This window comes from Falco punctatus (assembly GCF_963210335.1).
Source record: "Falco punctatus genome assembly, chromosome: 5".
Taxonomy (NCBI): Eukaryota; Metazoa; Chordata; class Aves; order Falconiformes; family Falconidae; genus Falco; species Falco punctatus.
In genome coordinates, this window is record NC_137584.1 from 86,052,471 (window position 1) to 86,078,745 (window position 26,275).

General features: G+C 36.8%; 1 protein-coding gene across 6 annotated transcripts in view; it reads right to left on the reverse strand.

Moving 5' to 3' along the window:
- Window positions 1-26,275, reverse strand: part of CEP170 (centrosomal protein 170) — a 102,570-nt gene that overhangs the window by 66,531 nt on the left and 9,764 nt on the right. For all 6 annotated transcript variants that reach the window (XM_080390462.1, XM_080390461.1, XM_080390459.1 and 3 more), the window contains exons 2-6: window positions 10,520-10,665; window positions 7,235-7,324; window positions 1,450-1,531; window positions 781-836; window positions 507-669 (exon numbers count right to left, since the gene is read on the reverse strand). In XM_080390462.1, the coding sequence (XP_080246588.1) occupies window positions 507-669; window positions 781-836; window positions 1,450-1,531; window positions 7,235-7,324; window positions 10,520-10,624 (496 nt within the window). In that variant the 5' untranslated portion in view covers window positions 10,625-10,665. The remainder of the gene's footprint in view (window positions 1-506; window positions 670-780; window positions 837-1,449; window positions 1,532-7,234; window positions 7,325-10,519; window positions 10,666-26,275) is intronic.

The window sequence follows — 26,275 nt, forward strand, 5'->3', positions numbered from 1 at the left end:
GAACTCCCTGTGTGAAGAACTGATCAAATTTTGCAATGTAGCCACGGTTCCAAATCGCTGACAGCTACTACAGAGTGCTTAAAGTTACCTTGCGTAAAACGTTACTAAGCACAGCCTTTTTTTTTTTTTTAATGTAATAGTTAAATTACAGTACAATTAAAAATGCTATTTCTTATATAGGATGTACACATGATTAAACACATTCAAACATAAAAATTAACTAAGAAACTCCCCCACTGATACAATTAAGATTTGTACCTTGATGATAAATTGACTGGATTAGTTGTCAACTGATCTCTTGGAACAATACTTCACCCTACTGAGATTTAGCTCAGTAAAAAAGGCAGAAATTCAATTCCAAAATTTATTAATTACACTTTAAGTATGTTTAAAATGTCACATTATGTGGAGTTTTTACTATCTACAGAAGTTCAGAAGCATGCTAAAAAAGCAAATGAATATCCTTTTCCAAGTTTTTGTGCTTCTGCAGCAAAAAAGAACCTTACCCATTGATTTCTCTTCAGATTTCAGTGCTTCTGTAGTTTTGTGGTGCGCTTCAGCTGTGGAGTCTGTTACCTTGGACTCTGAGCTTTTCGAGTTGGTTTGCTTCACACCTTCTGCCTCTGAAGATTTTTGGGATAATTGGAGTTGGCTTGTGAATTTTTCATGCTACATATCATTGAATAGGGGAAAAAAAAAAGCTCAATGAGTGGAAACCCCCCCTACGTCACCAATAATTACACAATGACAGAAGAACATCTAGGAACTGCATGTTGTTACCTTAAGGGCTTCTTCCGGGACTCTCATCTCTCCCCTGACAACAGTAAAAAGATTAGTATGTAGGAAATGCTAAGGAAAATACTGGAAAGATTTCTCAAGTCATAAGAGGATTTTACAGAAATCAAAAGTTCTGCAGCCTATTCTGCCACTGGAATGGTAACACTTCTACAGATATGTCACTGTCAGGATGAGCATGTACAATCATATTCATCAAAACAATTGCACAATACAATTATTTACTATTTATTAACAGAACATGAGTAGACACTTTAAGGTTGTAACAATACAAGTTCTTTTTTCATTCAGTAGTTTGCTGAGTAATTATTTGTAATCTTCTCTACTTGTAAACAATCTCATATGATGCAAATAGTTGTGTATTTGCCTCAAAGTAATGTTTCTTAGCAACACAGGAGTTACACATTAGGTTTTAAGTTGTAATTGGAAATTGAGGGTTCCTCAGTGAGAAGAAATGGAATGTACTTTATTGATAGTTCTGATCAAGGTACAGTATTCTAAAATGTGTCATTTTCTCTAATACAGGAATTTTTGTAATAATGAGAAAGAAGTATTTCAAAGTTGCTTCTCAAATAGTATGAGCCCCCTTAATTTAACATAACCATACTTAACAACAAAAGAATGTCCCAACACTTTGCATTTTTATGACAAGGATATCATATCCAAATCTCAGTTTATCTTCTAACTTCAGAGTGATGTATGTCTGTTCTGGAATCCTCACATCATTCACAAATGTCTACAGAAATAAATGAGGACAGAAAGAGATACTGTTATATTCCCAAATAATAAAATGACAAATCACTTCAGTAACTTTATAAGAAAGTTTTCAGCACTGCAAGTTTTCTACTGGTGATCCACTGGAGAATTAAACTATAAGCTCAAATTGCCACCTGTTTTACAAAATATTTCAAAAGAAAGGTTAAACACCAGTCACTAACCAGGCTGCTGACACCACGCTGGCCTTGAAAAGTTTCTTACAAGTTTACTCTTGCTAGCAGCATTTACTGAATTGTTGATTACCAGTCCCTCAAATTAGCACCTCCATTCATTATTTTTCTTGTCGTTTGCTTTTTCAATCCTAATTAGGTGTCAGAATTGATTTATCATCACATTTGTACATCATTTAACACTGGATATGAGAGTTCTGAGGTAGCTTATAATTTCCAAGCATTATCAAAGGACTAAAAGGAAAAATGTATCAAGCTACTGCATCTGAGTAACTCCAAATAGCAGTGATAAAAAATTCAATATATTGCGACTCTTTCAAGAGTAGGTATAACGACATTTGTAAGCAGAAAGAGCATTATTATACCAGCTAGCAGCAAGACAGAGGAAATTCCGTAGGTTTCACAATATCTTTTGAAAATTCAGTTACTAGTACAATAAGTAATCCTCTTGTCTTTGAAATCACTGGTGGAAATACAGTTGGAGAAATCAGACAAGCTTTCAGTGATTTGGAAAACAACTTGTGTACCTGAAAGTTTTCTCAGTATCAGTTGGCCAGTACAGATTAAAAACCACTTTTATTTCAAGGTCTTGATTAAACCAAACAGCAAAAAATCACATGGAATTTGCAAAACCATGCTGGTATAAATTTCAAAAGAACACCTAAGATACATACAATAACTAATTACAGAAGCAGCAAGGAGGAAGAATAGCACATGTTCAAGTCAAAATGGATCTGAGATGTAATTTGGAAAAGCTGGAAAATATTTTCTTTCATCTCTGTGGGAAAATAATTAAATGAATATAAATAGGTCTTGAAGTCAGATTATTCAAGCCCTAAGAAAATTTTAAACCAGACGCAAGCCCTTGTAAGAATGGGGGGTGTGGGGGGTGGGATGGGGAGAGCAGGGAAGAGTTTATTCCGTCATTGGAACTGATCTGTATCTTTAAAGACTGGTGGACAGTCTTAGCAAGGTAGACTGTCAGCGTCAAGCAAACTGCTCTGGTTACTAATGTCAGCAAGACTTGAAGTTGCATGTGGTGACTTCAGGCAGCAGAAATCAAGGACAATTGCACACTAAGGGAGGAGTGGATGTTAAAGAGCTGAGACTGTTCTTCTCACAACTTGCCCTTCTGCGGTGGAAGAATATGCTTAAACCTTCAGGTAGAGACTTCTCCCAGAACCTGCCATCTCCCAAAGACAGTTCTCAGACTGACCCTTCTGGTCATCCTGAGTCATATCACCACCCTTAGAACTCTCTAAATTACACTGAACCTCTTAACTGCGAAAGTGAAGTGTTTCTTAAACTGAATTTTCTACCTTCAGAGAAAACTCTATATTGTCAGTATCTTCTGAATTCACTCACTGATAGAGAAACACAGAAGGGTGAAGGCATGTTTATGTTTTGCCTAGCAGAATAGAATATGAAGCTCTCAGTTACAAGAACTACAGATCAGGCTACAGAGAAAAAACAGTTCATGTAACTCTGTATACTATTTAAAACACTTTCAGAATTACAGAACCTTGAAGAGTTTGAGCTGACAGAAAACTCCACAGCATCTTGCCTTAAACTGTTCCTGAAAGCTCAATTCAAATCTGCATTAAGAAGAAACAATTTACACTCTAAGTTCCTCTCCCCTATACTCTCCCCTAGCATGAAATCTTCCCTCTCCTTAATAGCTGAAAAGAACACAACATCTGGACTTACAAGATGGTAGCATCTTCCTTGTAAGAAGTATGAATAATCAGCTATAGGTGAAACGTATCTTGTTCCTTGGCATTGCTTACTTCATTTTCTTTTAAAATACAAAATGAAGCCTTAATTTAGGGCAAATTCAAGGCAAATAAAATATTTATGGACTAGCTAGTCTAAGACTGTTGCATTACTTTATGAATTATTTATCAGTTGTATATTTTCCCATTAAAATATACAACTTAAAAAATTTACAGCTGCTTGATCATTTTTACTTTTAATAACAAATGCATGGTAATACTACAGATAGGAGATTAAACATCCAGGGTGCCTTTCTGAAACAGATTTATTACTGGTGTGTGCTGGTTTTGGGAACTCAGAAAACTGCAACCCCACAGGATCATCCCACTTAAAAGAATTAACAGTTACTTAAAAAACACTAACTTAAAAGAATTCTACAACAACATGCACATGTTTCTAAGGAATGCAGCAACTGAAATATGCCATTTTTTAAGCACTTTGAAGTCAGGGGCAGACACACACAAAAAATACACTTAATTATTCAATTAAGCCAAAATGTTGAGTCTTTTAACATCGTGTTGCTTATCTAAATCTAGTAGTAGATGATGTCTGGAAAGACAGAAACAATGTACTTTCCCCAAATAGTAAAGGGATCTTCTGGTTGTTTTTTTGTTTTTTTTTTTTCTTTTCCTAAATGAAAACAATGTTTATTTCATTATCTAAGGAAATTGCTTATCTACTTCATAGAAAATATCTTCCATGAGAAGTAAGAATTAAAGGTACAAGTATTTACTGGTTTGTAAGCATGAAACTTCGAGTGGTGTTTAATGCATATTTATTCCACTTTAACGCTGTGTGAGACCATGTGAAGAATATCCTCAAGGTAGCCTAAATGTTAGTGAATCAACAAAATTCAAGCCACCTTGCTGACATACATTTAGGTATATGTGTGTGTGTGTGTGTGTGTGTATATATATATATATCCCAGGTCATCAGAGCTCTGAAATTCATGTGCATGCAGGATACTCAACCCAGAGAACTCTGAAGGCAGTATGTGCAGTCTACATATATCCTCACAACTGAACTGATGGCATACAACCACCAAGCCTCAGTTGCTTTGCCACTGGAGAGTTAAAATGCCACCACAGGTTTGGGATGCAAGACAAAGCTAGCTTGAAAAAACTAGTTACTATGTAAATAAGGAATCCTTCCACCCCTTTAAATGACTCTATGCACATTTTTATATATTCATGATTTCCAAAGCTTTATTCTTCAAATAGTGAGAGAAAACTCTCTTTGAGCCTTCACAAAGTTTACTGAGCATTTCACAATCCAGGCCTAAAACATCAGTGTCAACGGACTTTCACTATCTTGTAAATATTCCTGAGAAGAATGCTATTCAGCAAGGCCATGAATGTTTGATAATTTTTCTGCTGTGTTTTTGAGGTCAGAAGTCAAAGGAGAAAATACAACTGAATTCTGTTGATATTGGTGAAATAATAGATTATATCTTCGCACCCATACACATTTTCTTCAGATTTTGAGAAATGTCTTAAACCTATTTTGTATGAAATAAAAGACAAGCAGGAATGACCAGGAGGAGTCACGATGGATTATTACATATAAAACTTTAACTGTGTAAATTGCCTTTTGCTTTACTTTCAGATGTAGATGTATAATATCCAGGATGAAGACCGCTGTAACCCTTTCAATGAACTGAGTGGGAATCAACCACACAGGTAAGAATAGTCAGGTACTGGGGAATCAGGTGCGATTAAAGTTCATCTCATGAAATTATTTAAGACTCACAAAACTCAAAATAAAAGCCCTACATACTCATAGTAGCCATCTCCCCTTAAACACTGAATTATCTTTTGTGGTTAAAGTGTGTTACAGCAAGAATGGAGTGGTCCTGCATACTAAGAAAAGTATGCATCTGTTCTCCAAAGAAATGGGTCTAGCTGGGGAGGCTCAAAATGAACATTTGCTCTTGATGAAGCAAGCAAAACAAGAACTTGTAGAAGCTGATGAAGCACTAAGAGGAACTTGTCCGTTAGGATGGTGGTGTTCTCAGTGGAAGCAGTAGCGAGACTAAAAGAATTACTTGCCCAGTTAGTAGTTCACCACATAGCACAGAGGCACTGCATATAGTGTTTTGCCACAGAATTTAAGTACGGTGTTATAAAATTATGTTTCCTATTTTGACCTGAAACCAGGTAAGCAGAGGGATGTAAGAAAAGCAAAGTTGGAAAGAGACAGTAAGGGAAGCACAAAGAGCAAAGACTGAACATCTGAGATTTAATATTCTCTGTCCCAAAACTGTGGAAAGAAAGAGCTCCTTTGATGTCTCTGGGTAAACAGCTATAGAGCAACTGACACCTCAAACTTGAGAATGAATCAGATCAAGCGAAGCAAGTAACTGAAAGCTCAGAGGCAAAGAAAGGAATAGAATGAAGGCCTTTTAACATATATCTTCATTAAATGAAGTTTTGTGACAAGGCAATGAAAATCTGAAAGTATGCCTATTGACTACAGGAGTAACATAGAATTAGGGAATAAAAATAAATGGCTCAGCAAAAAATTACTATGCGCTGAGTTAATTTTTGATCACTGACTTGAAAACAGTGCATTGACTTTCAATATACAGAGGTATATTAAATATTTAAGGAGTAAAGTTCTTACATGTCTACAACTGTTCAAAGGATATAACCCTTCAGGTTACAATGGCTTCATACAGACTTGAGACTCTGACTCTTTAGAAGGCGAAGTTAGTTACCTTAAAATACAGAAAACCTAATACAGACGGACTAACAGACATTTTCTTTTGAAATGCACTTGAAGATCAAACACAAAAACCTAACTCAATGCTAACAGGCAGTAACTTGAGATTTCTTCATCTTCTTTTTTTCTCTAAACATTTGAAAAGCTGTTCACTACCAGTAGCTTTCTAAATACTGATTCAAATAAGCAATCACAGATGGACTTATGATTTTATTCTGTATGCACCCATGACACAGTCAAATATTCAAAGTTATATAAAACAAGAACTGTAACTAGTGTGTATGAACAGATCATAAAGAAATATCTAAAAGGCTATAAAAATATGACAAAGTTACTGTTTTTAATAATCTTTTATGTTATTAAGAACACTTAATGAAAGGTGAGGCTTACTGGTAATACCGTCTACACAATTCCTAGAAAAGCCTTAAAACTTAAAATGTCATATGAAACTCTTATTTTGCTCATAACTTTGCATTTTTCCTATAATAGTTTGTAATAACTTGACACGTATTATTGCTAATGCAAATATTGAATTAAACAGGTTTACATATAACACCGTTATTGCATACTTTATCATATATGGAATAGTTTAACATTCTTTTCTGTATGAAAAAGGGAGAAAGAATAGAATATGAAACAAAAATCTATTTCTTAACCAGATATTTTAGAGATTGAAATACCTTTTTTTTAATAATATACTCTAGATTTTTTCCTACATTTCTGAAATACAGAAGAGTAGCATATTTCTTTTTATTCATTTGAGTTTTTTCCTACTGCTAAGGCCCTCTTATTATTGGCATTTACTGCAGCCCTTTAAATAACATGCAGTAGAAAACTCCCAGAAAAAATACATTCTCCTTTTGAATTTCCAATTTCCGATCTTGCATTAAAGAGGTATTAATGTACACTTGTTAAGTCATACCCTCTTTGCTCAAACAAAACCCCAAAGCCAACATAAAAAGACTATGGGTAGCTATCCACTTCTGATGTTAACTTACCCCATTCAAGCTGCCCAAATCCTTCACCAAGTGTTCATCTGTAGAGGCATCATAGTTAAGGACAGCATGTTGCTTGTCCACACTTCGTGACTAAAATAGATATACAAAAATTATATAAAATAAGGTAGATTAAGATAGCATTAATGGCTATTTCTTAAAGGAGTGTTATTATTTTCTTTCTACATGACATATTTATTGAAATTATATTAAAATGTTAGTCTCACATATGAGAAAACTCAGTCCCTAACCTTACCCAACTCTGGTCCCAGGTGCCCATAGCAGAATCTTAAAAGAAGAATTATTTTCTTAATGTTTTCCCAAATGTGATTGTACGTCAGATCAAGCCATAACTTATGCAAAGATTTTTTTTTTTCCAGTTCACCACAGTATCACTGATGTTTAATTTAATATCACCAACTTCACCTTTCCCTCTCTCTCCCCTTAACCACATGCATTCAAGACTGTGGTGTCCCGGCCAGCAGTCAAGCACCACACAGCTGCTCGCTCACTCCCCCTTGCCCCAGTGGGATGGCAGATAGAAGAGGAAGAGCAAAAGCAAGAAAACTCATGGGTCAAGTTAAAGATAGTCTAAACAGCGAAGGAAAGAGGAATAAGAAATAAAACAAATCAAGTGATGCAAAGGCAATCGCCACCTCCCACAAGGAGACCAATGCCCACCAGTTTATGAGCAGTGGTTACCTTCACCAAAGCCCCCTCCCTCAGTTTTTATTGCTGAGCATGACATTATATGGCACGGAATATCCCTTTGGTCAGTTTTAGTCAGCTGCCCCAGTTGTGTTGCCTCTCAACTTATTGTGCATCCCCACAGTCATGTGTGTGTAGGAGGAGCAGACTGAGAGAGTGCCTTAAAACTGTGCACACACTGTTCAGCTACAGCTAAAATACTGGAGTGTTATCAACAGTGTTTTGATCACAAATCCAAAGCATAGTACCATAGGGCTTCTATAAAGAAAATTAACTCCAACTCAGCCAGACCCAGTACAAAGATTTATATATGACTGCATAAATAATAAAAATCACAAAATAACTATGCTAACAGCTGTACAAATATAAGAGGAAAACTCCACCCTCAGTTAAAATAAATTTGTTACTGGCATTATTTTAGACAAAGACGCTTAATTTCAATCCAGACTAAGAAAATGTTCAGAATACAGAAAATGAGAATAGTCTTATTTAAAAATAAATCTGGTATTATGAATAATGTATTTTTTTTTTCCTTGGAGATGATTTCCTTATCAAGATTCAAGAAGTTTTCTTAACATAATGGTGAAAGAAGGGAAAATGTGGTATTTATCCAGAAGCAGGGTGATGCATTGGAGCAGCCAGCTAAATACAAAGCCTGCACTCTATGTTTGAGCATATTTACAAAATAATACATTTAAAGCAAATCTGTATTCCCAGACATGAACAAAACCTCTTAGAAGAACAGTGTTAGGTACAGATCTGAGGTCAAATTCCATCAAACATGCAACACAGTTGAAATGCTTTTTAATGAGGCCTTTATAACATGTTTTCTGTCGAGAGATTATGAATAAAGCATTAAATTCTGCCTTCTTTATCATGCATTGTCCACATGCTTTGCAGTAAAAGAACCACCAAGTTGTCAAGAGTGGAAAGGGAGGTCCTACACAAAGAGCTACACATACAGAACAAGAACACATTATTTGCTTCTCTTTTGGTGGGTTCCTTCTCCTGAAGCTGTATGTGCTGGTACAATCATGCTGGCATGTAGACCAAACATAACAGCAGGCTAAAGAGAATATTCTTGAAAATCACCTCTTGATTCTTTTTACTAACTCTGAAGTCAATACATAACAAATAACATTTGTACGTAAGTGGAATTTATTCACAATATTAATCAGAGGCAGCTGCTTTCAAAGGCAATGATGACTGAAGTTTTGTAAGCCAAACTAATAAATGCTTGGGTATTCAGCTTCACTCTAAGGACTGATCAACCATGGACAGGAGAAAGCATAAGGGAGAGAGAAGGAAGAAAAGGCTCCCTCTTTTGAGAAACAATAAGCCATTACAACAAGCTAGTAGTAAAATAAAAGCATTTTTTTATTATAATCTTCTGGCCTGGAACCAACAGGGTGGGGTTTTGTAGTTTCCCTTTTTGTTTGGTTTTTTTTGTTTGGTTTTTGGTGTTGGGGTCTTTCTATGTGTGTTTGGGGTTTTTTTTTGTTTGTTTTTTAATACTTCCACAAATCATCAAGATATCATACTGCCTGTCTTTAAAAGAGTATTTTCAATTACTTTCTAACAGGACTAAGTATTTCCATCAGCAATAAAACCTTTGGGTGCCTTCTGAGTTCGTGAGCTAAACACAGTTTTCTAGAGGTATTACATTCTCAGTAAAACACATAAAGATAAGTTTCTAGGCACTTCCTTTGCAAGTGAGATTCTAATTTCGCCATTATTGGCTGCACACACAATTCCTGGGAACAAAAAATCCAAAAGCAAATATTTTATTGATGGTAGAAAGGGTTGAGAATATTAGTTTTGAAGTTCAATCTTCTTAAGAGCTCTACACTAAACAAAGATTTCAAGAACAAATGCCTAAAATACTACCATTATGCATTCAAAAATTTTATGTACTAGAAAGAAGCAGCTCAGAAGACTACAGCTTTGATATTACAAAGTGCATGCGGTATGGCTACATAGCAATACAGTTACACACCTTTAAGAGTTCCACATTGGGATCCTCAAAGTTGAGGAAGCTACCAAAGTATCAAACTATTTTGACTAAGACTTGTATTTTCAGTTCCACTGAAACCGTTACTGAGACTGAGTCATCCAACTTCCTTAGAAATAGAGAAATACTCTTCTCCACTAACTTCATTTGCCTTTGTACAGTACGATCAGGATATGGGGATAGAGTTACATCAAATCACGTGGCTAAATTGGATTACAAATTGCAGAAAAAAAGCAAGCTCTTTTCAAAAGCATCCAGTGCACTTAGCATTATGACATTTTACGGAGCACAGAATCTACTGATCATACTGCAAAATCTATGTCACCTTCTATTTTTGCATTCTGTTTGTACTTTATATGACGGAAATGTGATCCTTTGCACTTCGATGGCAACTGTATGACTGATGGCAATACATTTAAACTAACTTTTTTCTATGAACACGAAAGATTAATCAAAACAATCGTTCCTCCAACATCTGGGGAATTTAATTTTCAAAAGGAATCTGAAACTGGTGCAATTAAATTCATGATTTGAGCAGTTGCACATGGAAGGCTGATGCAATTAATTACCTGTAACATCAGCTCACAGTCATCTCTTCCAACAAAAATCATTTCTCGTGGCAGCCTATGGCGGGTGCCTCCACTGCTCACCAAAAACCAGGATGTTAAGCTCATTTTCTGCTTAGCTGATAAATCCTTGGCAAAGCTACGTCATCCTGCAGCGAGGAAGAAAGAGAGACAGAGAAATTCATTTTAGTTATTTTTAGCTACAGTTCCTGCTCAGCAAACACCGTGAGAAGACTACAAAAAGGCTCTGAAAATACGGCATTCTCAACAGTATTTACTGAATCCAGCAATCACAGGAAGTGACAGGCTCCAGATTTACATAGTCTGAGGCTCTGCTTCGTGCAACTAGGCAAACCTAATGGGAGGTAAGGTTCTTCAAAATGAACAAGCAGCTAGTTAATGCCAAAGCCGTATGTCAAGTTGTCAGAAAGCTTCTAACATTTGACCGCTTATTATCAAGATAATTGCTACATTAATGCATTTTCACTATCACAACCAATAAACAACGTGGCAAACATACACAGAATACAGCAAGTGATTTGCATGTCTGTCGTTACATTTTACTGCAAAAAAAAGAACTACCTCATTTGGTTTTAAGTTCGGGTCCTCTGTACAGCACCAAGTGAAAGTTTTAATTTAAGGAAGCTTTGCTTCTTATTTAACCTTAGATTATCTCAATAAAACTTGTATCTTGGAAATTCAACAGTGTACATTTAGAATTGTAAACAAAAAATGCAAAATGAACAATTTAGAAGTTATTGATAAGTAATAAACCTGAAAGTAGTATTTCTACAAAACTTAACCTTAACTTTCCAATAAACAATCACATACTACATACTTGCACAGGAAAAAACCAAAACCAATAGCTATTTAAAATGTCACAAAATACAGAACAAAACAAAAATTGAAAACTAGGTAAAATCTTCTGTGGAAAACTTCTTCACATAATATGGCCTACTTGAAACTGGACAAAAATATGATTAAAAGCACTGTCCACAGCAAAGCAATGGTTGATACTTAGAAAAGCCTTTAAAAAGTATTCCAAATCTCTCTTTTAAGAAAAAGGAAGCCAAAGCAATAATTTCATTAATTTATTACCACTCTATATTCACTAAAAGAGAAGGTAAAGAAAATAAAAATCAACCAGTCTGCATTCATCTCAGTACCAAACAGCTGGCATTTCTCTCCTCTTTATACATCATTTAGTGAAATTATGCAAGGAGAGCAAATGTACTGTAAGCAGACTGCAGTGGACTTGAGCATAATCTGCAACGTTAACAAGAATGCAGCGAGGTTGTGAAAGCCAAGAGTAACACGTAAACACTAAGACCACAATGCCCCATTAGGCAAACTACACTTGAGAAAAGGCACCACAACTGATGAAAACTTAACAAAGAGGACTGAGGTAAGTCAAAACTGCATCTGAAAATGACAAAACAGATATCTACAAAGCTAAGTCAAAAGCATACCATCGCAGATGCTAAAATGAATGAGCCAAGCTGTCAACCCAGTTTAAAGTAATTAATGTAACTCAAATAGAAGAAATTAGAAAGATTTAATGTGCTACAGATTTACTTAATAAAAAAGTAAACACTTATTTCAACGAAGTGTTCTCTTATATAGTGATACCTACAATAAGATTATCTTACCACAGCTGTAAGTAATCACAACACATTCTTCACATAAAACTTACATCTACTTACTGTTCTCCAAGTCAATGGAAGAAGTGATACAGCATCTCTATTAAACTTTATTCATTGAAAATATGAAGATTACAAATTACATCTAGAATGATAACTTGCTGAAAATGTAAAGACATCTATTTACCAAATAAGTGTTTTAATAATTAAAAGTTTATTCTGCACCTTTGAAGGAAATTAACATTTGTATTTTTAATTTAACCCAGTTTAAAACTAAAAGATAAACTAGGTCAATCAAATGACATTTTCCCATTCCTTTTAAGAAAGGAAAGGGAGTATCAAAAATCACCAGCCTAGGTTCCAGCTTTTAACAAGTAAATTAAATTAATGTTTGACAGCAAGCATGCTATTCACTATCAAATCTCCTCATTCTTTTTATATTATACTGCCTTTTAAATCTCCCATCTGCTTATCATAACATTTACACCACTTAGCCCTCCTGCTCTAATTGGAAATTCCTTATGAAAACCTTCAAGAGGGTATAAACTATTAGAAAAAGTTCTTAGTCAAAGACTATGTTTCAGTTTACATAGGTAGACTGTCAATAAAGGAGAAAAACTGTTTTTATTTATAAAACAGACAAGTAGGTTAACAACCAGAGCTAGAAAAAAAAACCCAAACCTCCCACAAATGATAAAGCCTGACAACAAACAGATTCAATTAAGCTATCTGAAATAATTTTTTTAAAAATGTATTATACAGAGCAATCATTGCCACATGGCTTGGAAGCACATTTGTAGTTAAAAGCTCATCACCATTTCTGTTGAACTTAATAACGTAGTTCTTTTCAAACAGTCCTGTCTCAACTGTGACGAATCATCAACCCAGATACATATTTTATTTTAAAGTAGTCTTTAGACTAAACCAATGCCTTTGATCAAAGCTATGCTGAAATTCTGCATAGCAAAACTGGTTGAGAACAGGATACAGTAGCAATGATTACCAAAAAAAGTGCACTAAATTTGATAGGAAACTGCACACTTATTAGTTATATAGACAGTATATGGACAATTCCATCAGACACTGGAAACTTCATGAAAGCTAACGATATTTTGAATACACTGCTGTGTTAGGTACTCTAGTTGTAGTACTCTGAACAATACAAGGATGAAAGACTGTCACTGCCTAACAGATACAAAATTAAATTATTCTACGACGGGTGCAAAATCATCAGAAGTGGCTCTTTACACAGTGTAAATTTAAGTCATGATAATTCTTGTCATTAAATGTTATGGATACTAAAAGGTTACACACGGTTCAAAAAACAATAAGCATTCACAAAAAAAAATATGTCTGTTAAACACAATGACCTCACTTACAGCTCAGGAACTGCACATGCTGTACATTTTGGGAGGCTGGGAGTGTGCTCTAGCGAGGCTTCACTTGCTATCGTCCTACTTAATAACCTCTCTTCCTTACTTACCCTTTGTTTATGCATAACAGGATACTCGCCCAGATGGACCTGTTTTTCTCCAGTACAGACTACACTTTATAATTGAAGTATTCACAAAAAACCATTATGATTTCTACTCTAGAAAAATGAATTTTAAATGCTTTACTGAAGCGTTTTGTTTTACTTGTCTTCCTAATAGGGCAGTATTGCGTTGTAACCTTCGAACAAACTAGCAAACATTTCAGCATTAAGACCTGATTGTTCAAAGCAATACTTCATTCTCGATACCTGGAAGTCGGTTGCTGAGACATCTACTGCAACTGCAAAATATTTCCTTGTCTGCAGAAGAAACAGCATTTCATGGTGAAGGACCATGAATATCAAAAGGCAGCAATCAGTGTGTAAGAATGAACACATAGGTAACAAGTCATTTGAAACAGATGACAGAGCAATAGGGATATTGGCTGCATCAGCCCAGTAAATATAATTCAGTCCTAAGAACTAAAGCCCTGCATTACATAGCCAAAAGATGGGTGTAACCAATTTCAAATATGTTTAGACAAACACTGCCAAGATTATAGTTCTTACAATGTTACTGTAAGCAAAAATCCTTAGTAATCTCACACTTGTGCAATCTAGTCTACATTTTTATCTTTGCCTGTAACTGTTCTCCAACTAAACCATTAGTGAGTACTGAGACACTGATCCTACAGAGAAACAAAAAGCTACATTTAAAATTTAAACTAAACCGAATATATGCCTGAAATTCCAACTTTAAAGCATCACAGTCCTTCATAGTAAGAATAAAAATAGCATAATTTTAATGGTACACAATTATTCTATTACTGTAAATAAGATCAGATTTAAGAATATTTTAAAATAACATTACAAAAACCCTGCACCAAGCTGAAACACAGTACTGACAAAGCTGCAAGCCCTGTTTCCCATTACTTGGCCTTGTAAGTTCCTGTTTCCAGCTGCTGATTTTTTTGCTGAAATTAAGTTTACCTTCTCATGAATATCCTCAAATATACTAGTCCCTAGTATATTTGGGGAATCTTCAGAAGAAATGACCTAAACTTCTGAAACAAGGTTAGAAGAAAATACTCTTTGTTACAATCTTTCAACAAAAAAACAGTAGCACCTTATACATACAAATAGGTAACTGAAATGTGACAGGACACCTCAGTATCAGTTTCTACCTTTTAATATCACTCTTGCACGAATCTATCCAAATGCAGACAAGCAATAAGCTTCTGATAAATTTCCATGTGTATATTACTTCAACAAGTACACAGATACATTCTGTCAACACATCTGTCTACACAGATCATGCTTTACAATTTGCTTAACTAGCCATTTTTGATGCGCCAGTTAGCACGAAAAGTACGGCATCTTTGCCTGGCACTCTCAATTATAACGGCAGACGACCCAGAAGGAGAGACCACCACCATACCTGGACAGGACACTTGAGCTGGAGCTAGGCAGACTGCAATGAAGAATCAAGAAAGGTAAACATAAGGTGTAAGCCGTGACAATGGGGGAAATCAGAATTAAGAGAGCACAAATGGAGCCAGTAATGACTGGAGAAGACCTGAAGTTTAAGCTGATTCCCAAGTCACAAATAAATGCTGTCAGCAAGCAATACCCACTGGAAAAGTGTCTACCATGACTGCTTTATTGACTACCCAATGTAATTAAGGATACTAGTGCCAGCAGTTCTATTTTTGACTGAAATGGAGAAATCTATGTTGCAGAAAGAAAAGAGCAAAGTGAAGGTAATTCTAACCACGAGGGGATCGCTGTATCAATATAACCGATACTAAAAAGTAATCTATAAAGATAACTGATTTAAGTCTAGGAAGTTATAAATGGAAAACACCAGAATAATATTGTCTCCTCTCTAAAGCACTCTGTAGTTGGGCAGTATCACAATCAGTGTTCCATGTGCAATCATAATTAACCTACTTACATACATGCATTATAAAATAACCTTTAACAACATCCACACTTAACATTTTAACCAGGACTCTACCTTACTCAGGCGAAAACGACAAACTTAGCAGTCAGTTAATCAGTATTATTTTTCCTCCTCTCTTCATAAATTGATTAGCCTGTGCCTTATTTATTGCACATCACTAAAAAACTTCTGTGAATTATTAACTTCCTACTGACTTCAACTGCCATGCTCATCACCACAGCATAAGAAATTCATTAATACTTACAGTAAAATCTTCAAAGTTATCTCTATAGAGGGTTTATCATAAATAGGGAACTGTAGAGAGCAATTTCTAACACTAAAGTTATCTTAATCTTGAGTATTTAAGTTCCAAAGCCATTAGCATTTCATCTTAAAGTACCTAGTTTTACACAACACTACAGGTGTTCAAATGGTCTCACTTCTTTCTCTTGTAACACTGAATGCCTAATTCTTTTGCAAGTAAAGCCACACGTAGGGTAGCTAGAAAATTAAGACCACTTTTTCCAAGGTATGGGTAGGTGGCTAATCTGCCATCATAGGGCCTATAAATACAAGAAAATAATTCATACCCTATGGTAGCTTCTAAACGTTTTAGTCATGAAACTATCCTTGGTGCTTTCATAATCCCCTGCTTCTTTCACTACTCACATTACTGTCACCCCTAAAGGGGATCCAAACAGGCTCTTGGCTGAAACTGTTCTCACCAATTCCTAGGGCTAGTCCATCAAGTGAATTTATTAATGAAGCAAGTACCTCGTACAGGGAATGAAAAACGAAAAAAGATGTACACCTGAAGAACTTTTCATTGGGAACTGGAATTCAATTTATGTAAGCCATCCTTCATGTCACAGTAGTGTGCAACGCTGCTCCTTACAAGCCTTAAACAAACAAATACCCATCTATATAAAAGCTGTTTAGGCTAATGATCAATAAAAATATTTCTGGACAAATTTATGGACCTTCTGAATTCGGTGTACTTCATAAGGGGAAGCAAGAAAGTGTCAGTGCTGGCCACTGCTTGCCAAGCAACATGGGATACAGGTATAAAGGTTTAGCACAGTGAAAAGACACTACCCAAGTAATGTTTTTTGGTCAAGTCAAACCGGATCAAGTTGTCAAGCGACAATACTTTTCACTTTGAGACTTGTATTAGTGTCATAACAATATCCATAAAGGTTAATCAAAATATACCCTTAAAAGGCTGTAAAAAATAATAAAACAATAAAATCAATGAAAGCACAAATAATGTAAATTATGCTTAAAAACACTGAAAGTCTTCATCAACATCCCCCAGACAAGATGCATTCACATACTTGGGAAAGCTAACCAAAACAATCCTAGATTTTCAGCAGTTTGGACAACAAGCTAGAATTGCTATTACTGACTATTTCACTGACTGGAAAATTCATTCTGAACACATCCCTCTAGAACCATTCAAATGCAATGTACAGCCCTGAACAAGAAGCTGTTCCCATTCACACTGATATAAAAAAATACTGCTATTAGTTACAAAGTTCATGAAAATTTTACACAATTACTCGTGAGTTAACATTGACATCAGTCACACTGATGAAGCTGGAGGGTACAGTCTGGAACCCTAGGGTCAGACCTGGCTTCAGGATCAGATTATCACAGCAGACTCAGTGGTCTTTGTGGGAAGAAGCATTTATTCCTCGTATTTTAATTACAAAAAGGTATAAAAGCCACCTAGCTGGGAATGCCTCTAAGGACAGAAAAATGTTTTTCTCCTCCATTCAAAGAGTCTGAGATCTCTGCAGAAGCAACCCAGATACTCTTCTTGCCCTGCAGGTCATCCCGTGTGTCTGATGTAGTAAGGACAAGAAAGCAGCTCAGGAGACTGTTGCCCTCTGTCAATCAGCAAATCTGTCCTCTAACGTGGCTACAGCTCTGGGACTGCACAAGCACCCCCTCCAGTCCAGGTCAGAATTAGATCTACGTCTATTTTATTGCTCTGACACACAGGAATAGCTGTCAGAACAGCAACTGAAATAAACCTCTTTTCCTGCCAACAGTGCAGCTGCACTGAAAGTTGCCTAGGGTTTTGATTTTGAGGGACAATGACTTAAAGGACCATATCCTACTCTGTTTTTTGATGTAACAAGGACTAAAACCAAAACAACCCTGAGATCATAATTTCCTCTGCTGTTATATCAACAAATACTGCAAACAAACGTACAAGAATAAGGCTCACCCGACAGCTATCTTTGAGTGTCACAGTATGCAAAAATACATGATTTGCATGAACAGAGTCAGGATGTCTGTAACAAATTTGAAGTCCAACATTAAAAACTTCTACCAAAGCCAGTGCTATTTCCTTTCAGGAAAGGACTGATCCGTAAAGTAAGAGCATCTTTGCACAGGAGACCCGCATCCTTGCTACAGTCTATGCTTCCGTATCTCTAGTAACAAGCGCAACTACAGAAACAATGAAAATAATACCAAAATGTACATAACTGGGTTTAAGTTCTTTCTCCATATAACTTTATTATAACTGAAAAAAAAAATCTACCTATCATTACACTCTCTGATAGGCACGTTAATAGGCATATTAGTGTTGGAGATTTCTCCAAACTCTTGAGCAAAAACCATTGTCTGAAATGGTTTATTTGGGACTTACTGTTTTTGCCCATTCAGTGTATTTTAGGGAACTTTTGTTTATTTGTTCACAAAGTCAGATGACACAAATATATGACGTCTAATGGAATTTTAGTTTTCTTAACTTTTAACAGAAAGGTCTCTGGAATGGAAAACTCCTAACAGGGAGGAGTGCTTTTCTTCATCCAACTAAAATCAAATTATATAGCAATATTAACATGGTTTTCCCTTGACTTTGTTCTCCCTGAGATTGCTAACCTTGTCCTTAATTGAAGGAGCTACTGGGTTCTGTCATCCTTTTTTCAGATTTTTTTTGAAAAAAAGAGAGTGGTACAACTCTTCAGTCTCCATGGCTGGTGAGGACAATGTTTTCTTAACTTTTATAGAAGAGCATTCAGATAGCTAGTGTTTGGTGGTTTTGGGGTGTTTTTTTTTGAAAATACAGAAAAACTATCGAAAATCTCACTGGAGTCTATTATTAGGGTTTTGAACTGAAGTTGCTGGGAAAGGGGAACCTCAATTTGTCCCACTTCTATCAGTTTGATGCCAGTGCCAGCAAGAGATGCCCAGAGCCTGGACAGAGATTGCACGTTAACAGGAGAGCACCTGAAGAGCCGCACAAAGGAATTCCAGCCACTCCAGGCAGTAAATCAGCTTCATCCGGGGCCCAACTTAAATGCCTCTACTGAAACACAAGTAGCACAGGGAATAAACAGGAGGAGTTATGGAAGCGCACACACCTGTGGGGCCAGGATCTTATTGGCACCAGGGAGAGATGGTGGGATGGCTCCTATGACTGGAGTGTTGGGATGGAAGGATACAAGCTCTTTAGGAAGGACAGGCAGGGGAGATGTCGCTCTCTAGGTCAGTGACCAGCTGGAGTGCATGGAGCTCTGCCTGGCCATGGATGAGGAGCTGATGGAGTACTGAAGGTACATGAGTCCACGGGACCTGATGAGATGCATCCGCGGGCCCTGAGGGAACTGGCAGATGAAGTGGCTAAGCCACTATCCACCACATGTGAGAAGCTGTGGCAGCCCAGTAAAACTCCCACTGACTGGAAAAGGAGAAATGTAATTCCCATTTTTAAAACTGGAATTAAGGAAGACCCTGGAAACTACAGGCCAGTCAGTCTCACCTCTGTGCCCAGCAAGATCATGGAGCAGATCCTCCTGGAAACTATGCTGAGGCACATGGAAAATAAGAAGGTGACTTGGTGACAGCCAGCATGGCTTCACTAAGGACAAATTGTGCCTGACAAATGTGGTAGCCTTCTACAACCGTGTTACAGCACTGGTGGATGAGGGAAGAGTAACTGACATCATTTACCTGGACTTGTGCAAAGCATCTGACACTGTCCCACATGACATCCTTGTCTTTAAACTGGAGAGACATGGATTTGATGGGTGCGACACTCCATGGATAAGGAATCAACTGGATCACTCAAAGAGCTGCAGTCAATGGCTTGATGTCTAAGTGAAGGCCAGTGACAAGTGGTGTTCCTCAGGGTTCCATACTGGGACTGGAAGTGTTTTACATCTTTGTCAGCCATATGGACACTGGGCTTGAGTGCAACCTCAGCAAGTTTGCTGACGACGCCAAGCTGTGTGGTGGTGTTGACACGCTGGAGGGAAGGGATGCCATTCAGAGGGGCCTTAACAGGCTTGAGATTTGGGCCCGTGCAAACCTCATGAAGTTCAACAAGGCCAACTGCAAGGTTCTACACATGGGCCAGAGCAATCCCAAGCATAAATAAAGGATGGGCAGAGAACGGCTTGAGAGCAGGCTTAAGGAGAAAGCCTTGGGGTGCTGTTGTATGAGAAGCTCAACATGAGCCAACAATGTGTGCCTGCAGCCCAGAAAGCCAACTGTATCCTGGGCTGCATCAAAAGAAGCATGACCAGCAGGTTAAGAGAGGAGATTCTCCCCCTCTACTCCACTCTTGTGAGACACCACCTGGAGTACTGTGTTCAGCTCTGGGGTCCCCAGCATAAGAAGGACACGGACCTGTTGGTGTGAGTCCAGAGGAGGGTCACAAAGATGACCAGAGGGCTGGAGCATCTCTCCTGTGAAGTCAGGTTGAGTGAGTTGAGAGCGTTCAAGCCTGGAGAAAAGAAGGGTCCGGGGGCACCTTATAGCAGCCTTCCAGTACCTACAGAGACTGACAAAGCTGGAGAGTCACTTTTCACAAGGGCAGGTAGTGACAGGACAAGGGGGGAAACTACTGAAAGAGAGTAGATTCAGATTAGGTATGAAGAAATTTTTTACTGTGAGGGTGGTGAGGCGCTGGCACAGGCTGCCCAGAGCAGCTGTGGATGCCCCATCCCTGGCAGTGTCCAAGGCCAGGCTGGATGGGGCTTGGAGCAACCTGGTCTAGTGGCAGGTGTCCCTGTCCAATGGCAGGGGGTGGGAGCTGGGTGAATTTTATGGTACCTTGCAACCCAATCCATTCTATGATTCTACAACACCAAATTTAAGCAAACTCACAGATTTGAAACTAAATAATATCCCATTAAGACATCTATAGAAGAGAAATTAAACTTTACTTGAACTATGAAGACAATCATGTATTTCCCTACCACAGAAGTCCCTATTTATTTTTTTTTAAATCATAAAGCTACCAAGGAAAAAAAAAAAACAACAAACAACCAAACATCACAATTTCTAGTAGAAGCTAAGAGATCAAATTGTATTAAGAAAAGCATATTGAAACAAAGACTTCAGCAACTTGACAAAAAATAAAATACTAGGTTATCGTTACAGAGAATACTGGTAAAAATGCAAACTCTTAAAAGACTGATCCTAAAACTTTGAACGACGCTGGTACTGTACATGGACATAGTCTTACACAACAGTTGTAAGCCTTTTCATTCACATGTTTTTTTATAATAATCAGGTGTACCTGACATTTAAAATTTTTTTTTGGTTTTAAAGTATTCTCAGTCTAAACATTAGATTTGAAACTGTTAAAAGCATACTCAGTTATTAGCCGCTAGGATAAAGTTATTAAAACTTCAAAAAAGCAATTCTATTTTACCCTTTGGTAACAGACAAAAAGAATATTTTGCATTTATTAAAGAAAATGGACAGCTCATTTTGCATTCCTAATCTTTACATTCAGAAGCACAAAATCATTTCTCATGAATGTTGTAGCCTTCCTACACTGAAGAGCAACACTTTTCAAAAGCTGCTTTGAATGAATAGTTAAAGGGTAATGTCTGCTTGTAAGAGTAGGTTAACTTACGATCAAAGCAGCAAGTGTTCATTTTTTGTCCATCATTCTCACTCAGATTAAGAAACCGCATAAAAAGAATTATTTTGAAGTTTTCCTATTTCACCATGATCAAACAAGGTCATCTATACAGAGATTAGCACACCCAGTATGCTAGTAAAATAGCACATCTGATAAGTAGCCTTTAGAAATAACTGCAGCAAGGAGGACAAAGAAACCGTAACCAAATTGTCTTTGGCAAAAAGCTTCCTTTAATGAAAGCTACAGAAATACTTACTTCACACACACCCCCCCACTTAATATCAGACTATATTATCAGACTATACTGTTGCCAAGATAAGCAAACAGGAAAATAAATAAATAAATACAAATCAGGCATTGTTGCATTCAGGCAGAATGAAATCTTAAAAGCAGCAGGCAAGTCCTCCTCCTCCTCCACTTCCTATTCTTACTGCCTCCATCGTGGTGTATTCCAAGTTATTTTGTAGGCTGTGTTTGATGAGGAGGTTTTATTTGCATTGGCCAAGTACTGACCGCAGCCCTGAGCACTACTGAAAAGACAAATACCACTTTGCAAATAAAATTGGACCTCTTAACCTCCCAAGGGTGGTGATTTCACTTTCCCCAAAATTGTGAAATATATGGGGTTTATTCCATGTCCCAAGATACTTAGCAAGATTAAATTACATTCAAGGCAATGCAAATTTTTTCTTCTTTAACACAGAGAATTATTTACTTTGGGAATATGCAGATTAAGTATACTCGCCAAAGAAAAACATGTAATTCAGTACTTTTAACATCTATTTTTCAGTTTTCAGTTCCATTTTACTTCTTGACACGATGCATAAGTACACAGAACATGAAAGCGGAACTGGTAGAGGACAATCATTGAAATCAGCGTTACTGATCTCCACATGCATTCATAGTTTTATAGATATACAACATGATAAATGTATTCAATTATTATTTTTTGCTACATCTCCACTGTAATACAAAAAACATATTTATCATTCCTAGGTAGGTTCCATACAAAATACTTGATATATTCTACCCTCTCCCTTATGGAATGCTTTGGAGCTTTTTACAATTATTCTCAACAGCCAAGTCCACAGATGTATTTTTCTTGGAAATACACTAAGTTGTTTGTTCCAAGACCAGCAACATAGGCCCTACATGAAACAAAAAAAAAAAAAAAAAAAAAAAAAAGTTGGATGTACTTATTTTACAAAACAACCAACAGCTCAAAATTTTGCCTTCAAGTTGTAAGCAATGTTTGCTCTAGGCAATATTCACTGTCTCAAGACAGGGAGAGTGTGTGTGCATGGACAAGCATAATAAAAGCTCCTTGATTCTGTGTCATAATTATGTTGTGCTACATGGGCATTCTGCAGAGTATTAACATCAGGACAAGCTTAAAACCAAACCCCAAAATTCCTTAAAAATGAGCATGGTAGCTGTGATGTAAAGAGAGAGGTTTTCTTCATGTTCAGCATTTTCCAATCTCAAAATCAAGTCCCGTGTTTTTATCTGAGATCTTTCCCTGATGGGAAGTCCTCTTCTTGGAGAGTCATATAAAAAGACAGTAGAATAGGGTTTGGAACACCTTATATTTTCATTATTTGTTCAGTTCTTTATTCACACCTCAAATCATTCCATAGAAACCTAGTCTTGCAGTTTGGAGTATAGCATTTCTTTAGTTTGCTATGTCATATGTTTAATGTCTTCCCACCTCTCTCCTTACCATGAAATGAAACTGAAAGGTAACAAGTACAACACATGCATTTTCTCAATGTACAATCACATGAAAACAACTGCCAAAAAGACAGTATTAACAATTTAGCAAGACACAAAATAGGGTAAGATGTTTTCACAGGCAAGAATAGCGATGGTTTTAATGATTAATATTACTTATGGCAAAGATTTGAAACCAGTCTGTAATTAGTACCTAGCAAACGGCTTCCCTGGAGAGAAGCTATTCCACATTCGCTTGCAGTCCCTACTCTCTCCTTTCTTGTATGCAGCCAAACGGGAATACAGCTATCAGCATATTCAGTCTTAATTCTATTTCTCATTCTAGCTCTTATCTACTAAATGTGATCAAACAGATACATGTGAAATTGTCACTATAACACTCAGAATTAACACATACAGTTAGTATTCAGCTTGATGTTTTTACGCAAGGACTTGTTTGACCAGGTACGTTACAACCCCTCAACTAAATCACAATAAGAAGCTCCCATTGCTATGTCAGCAGAATATTTTCAGGTGGACCTTTATAAGCTGGTTGAAGAATGACTGGTGATTTAAACTTGATCTGGTACAATACTAGCATATGTTTTGCAGAATACTACAATGAAAATCTAGTTAACTTCAGAACACTTAGAGACCATTGGAAAATGCTTTTATTAGTAACACACTATAAATATTTTCAAAGACTATTAAATGACTGCAAGTGTGTCTTTCAGTAGACAGAAATCTGGAATTGAAGTAGCTCTACAGGAGGAAACCTATATAGATTTTCCTTTCTAAGTGCAATAATTTTGCTGAAAAAAAAAAAAAAAAAAAAAAAAAGTGAAGGCTAAACGGGAAGAGCTCTGAACTCCACGCACACTTCTCCAGGCATCAAACCAAACAAGAGGAAGTGGTTACAATAAACTCATCCACAAAAAGGGATTGAGTCATCCCTTCCATTGGCACTTTAGTGAACAAGTTTGGGGGTCTGGTTTTTGTTCTTTTAAGGACTACCCACAGTTACTGAAGAAGTTACTCATTTTGTGTCTCCAACAAAAAGATTTGACTGGAAACTTAGGTTATGTTCAGCTACATAAAAAGTAAAAGGTATATTAAGCAACACTAAGCATGCTGCTGCAACAGAGAAAGTCTTCTGGTTTACCAAAAATATTTTAAATCATTTTAACATGGAACTAAATATGTACAAAACCATAAGAAGTTGATTAAGACAAATCATCACCAGTTGCCTTTTTAAAGGCTGAAACAATTCACATCCTCTGTTCTTTAAACTATGTTTCCATGGTATGAAAGTTAGTATCAATATTGGTACCCACTGAGCAACACTTCTTACACTTTAATAAGTAACAGCTAACTGCAAATTTTTGCTGCATTTCTGTGTTTGTTTATTTTGCCTTGGCTCTTCCTGGACTTTATTTCTTGTGTATTTTCCTACTGAAAAGCTGGCAGTTATTTATTTGGTATATCTGTTACACACAAGACTAACACTATCTTGTGCTTAATCTAAAATAGCTCAGTTATAACTTTCATTTTATTTCCTCAGACATATTTTTAAAAGGCGTATTTCTTACTTCAAGCAAAAGTGTGTATTTTTTAAACAAATCATTTACATCTTTTAACTGTGTTCTCCTACCACACAGTTAGTAATTAAAACTCTTACTGAAACCATTTTAGTTACCCGAGGAAGCTGAACTTTTAGTAGTCACTTTTTTCCACCAATCGCTCCTCCCACCAGTAAGCTTTAGGAGAGCTGGAGATTTCACAGATACAAACCTTCGAAACATTTTGGGAGAATAGAGGGCTGAGCAGAACAAGTTCAATAGAAAAAGTCCATCACCCCACTGGCAGAAACACTGTGCTACAAGTTTGACAGTTCCCAGCTCCTCCCAGCCTGCTGGCAGACCTGTGCTCACATGGCTCCTCTGTGCTCTGCTTCTGCAGGTTATTTCCCCAACAGAATATCGATGGTTCCCAACCAAGCGGGCAAGAGAGAGCACATGTGCATGTTGAGGTTCAGCACAGTTTGGGACACAGAACAAATCCCTGAGAAACCAGGCTACTTGGTCTCCTGCATTTGTTTTTCTCTCCATTTTATCTTAACAGGATTGCTTAACTTTGAATTAAAAGCACAGTGCTTTCCTAATGTTGCCAGAAATTTGGAAGTGATTTTTTCCCTTTAGCCTTGGAGGTACATGTGCTATTGCACATTAGAGGGAGGGGGACAGAACACAGAAACATATTTCCTGTACTTGGTCCACAAGATGAACAGGCTGATGGTCATCCCATCCAGGCACACAAGCATTTTCAACAGAATGAGCGTGTTCTCACGGTATTGCGAGTATAAACACACATACATCATAACAGCTTAAACAGAAGATGTTTCAATAATAAAGGTCCATCCACATCAACCAATGCATCCATAAAAGTCAAGCTCTAGAGTTAGGAACAACTGCTCTAGAATATACCAGTGACTACAGATCTGCAACCTTCTGCAGATAGAAAGACAGTTGACATTTAGAAGAATACTGAATAAACATGACAGAACAATTCTCCTTCATTATTTGTGTTTTAACTCTGAGTAACACATAATGTAGCTCTAAAGACGTTATTCCCAGTTTCTCCTAAAGTTCAATGTGATTTTCAGATGTTTTTGCAAATTTGGTTCAGAGAGAAAGAAAACATATTTTATGTTCAAATCCTCCACAATTTTTTATATCTGAAAAGGTGATAAAATTCCAGTGTATACATAATATTCAGAATTTATAATGAGACAGGAGCACCCTCTGCCCAAGTTTTACTGGCTGAAATGGAGAAGTTAGCAGCTTAATTAAATGTAAAAAGCTAAATATAGGAACAGTTTACTGGGCAGCCGTATGTGATGTGAATTTATACTGTGGCACCGCTTCCTTATTAGCAGCTCCTGTATACACACGTCCACTGCAGCAAATCTCAAGTATGCTACTTGGTGTGAACTGCCTTGTGTTCCTGGCACATGCCACACAGTAGGAGTTACTATGGAAATTTAACACATACAAAGCTAATATATAGACTACCCTGTCATAAATTGCTTGCATGTCCAGAACTTGAC